This window comes from Panicum virgatum, chromosome 4N (genome assembly GCF_016808335.1).
Source record: "Panicum virgatum strain AP13 chromosome 4N, P.virgatum_v5, whole genome shotgun sequence".
Classification (NCBI taxonomy): Eukaryota; Viridiplantae; Streptophyta; class Magnoliopsida; order Poales; family Poaceae; genus Panicum; species Panicum virgatum.
In genome coordinates, this window is record NC_053148.1 from 364,659 (window position 1) to 365,828 (window position 1,170).

Below are 1,170 nucleotides of genomic sequence, written 5' to 3' on the forward strand. Positions count from 1 at the left end.
ATGAAGCGTCTTCTCCGCAGGACCGCCAAGTCCGATGACGACAACCGCGACAAGCAGCCAGCCGGCGACCATGACAAGGAGAAGCCGGTGGAGGGATCGTTCCCTAACATGGACCAGTGCCTCGTCATCATCAGCGGTCTGGAGGACGACTACTCCAAGCGCCAGCAGAAGGTATGACTTTGTGAGGTCTGCGCTGCCGCAAGTGCCGTCCCCGGGAAGCTGAAGTGGGCATCCACGCCCATCATATTCGACCAGGACGACAACCCGATCAGCATCCCTCGACCAGGGAGCCACCCACTCGTCATCGACCCCGTCGTCAGCAACATGCGTCTGTCCAAGGTGTTGATGGACGGGGGCAACAACCTCAACATCCTGTACATCGACACTCTGGAGGCCATGGGGATCCCGCGAGCCTGCCTGCATGCCTCTCTCTACCCCTTCTAGGGCATCCTGCTGGGTATGAAGGCATACCCAGTCGGCAACCTCAACCTGCCGGTGACATTCGGCAGCAGGACCAACTACCGCACCGAGACACTCACGTTCGAGGTGGTAGATTGGAAGGGGCCATACCACGCCACCCTCGGGTGCCCCACGTACGCCAACTTCATGGTGGTGCCCAACTACACCTACCTCAAGCTCAAGTTGCCAAGTCCGAACAGAGTCATCACCATGAGTGGCTCCTTCAAGCAGGCCTACGCCAGCAGTCCAGAGCACTTCGACCTCGCCACCACGGCCGCGAACTCGGTGGAGCTCAGCCAGCTTCGCGCCACCACCGCCGAGTGTCGTCCTGACCCTGGCAAGCCGAGCCAGGCACCGACTTTCATCTCGATCGAGGAGACTAAGTCGGTCATGTTCGACGACGCCGACCTATCCAGGGCGGTGCGGGTCGGCTCCCAGCTGTCAGCCAAATAGGAACTCGCGCTCGTCGACTTCCTCCGCGCCAATAAGGATACTTTTGCCTAGAAGCCATCCGACATGCCGGGCATCCTCAGGGAGGTCGCCTAGCATGAGCTCCGCATTTTGCCGGGATCCAAGCCCGTCCAGCAACGACTACGCTGCTTCAACGATGAGAGGCGTAAGGCCATAGGAGAGGAAATAGCTAAACTGTTAGTTGCCGGCTTCATAAAAGAAGTCTACCACTCCGACTGGCTCTCTAACCCAGTCCTTGTA

At 59.3% G+C, this 1,170-nt stretch overlaps 1 protein-coding gene across 1 annotated transcript; it reads left to right on the forward strand.

The window, feature by feature from the left end:
* Positions 1–459: 459 nt before the first annotated feature.
* Positions 460–912, forward strand: LOC120670320. The gene has a single exon (XM_039950407.1). It carries the CDS (start codon positions 460–462, stop codon positions 910–912), a length of 453 nt encoding a protein of 150 aa, XP_039806341.1.
* Positions 913–1,170: the final 258 nt, after the last annotated feature.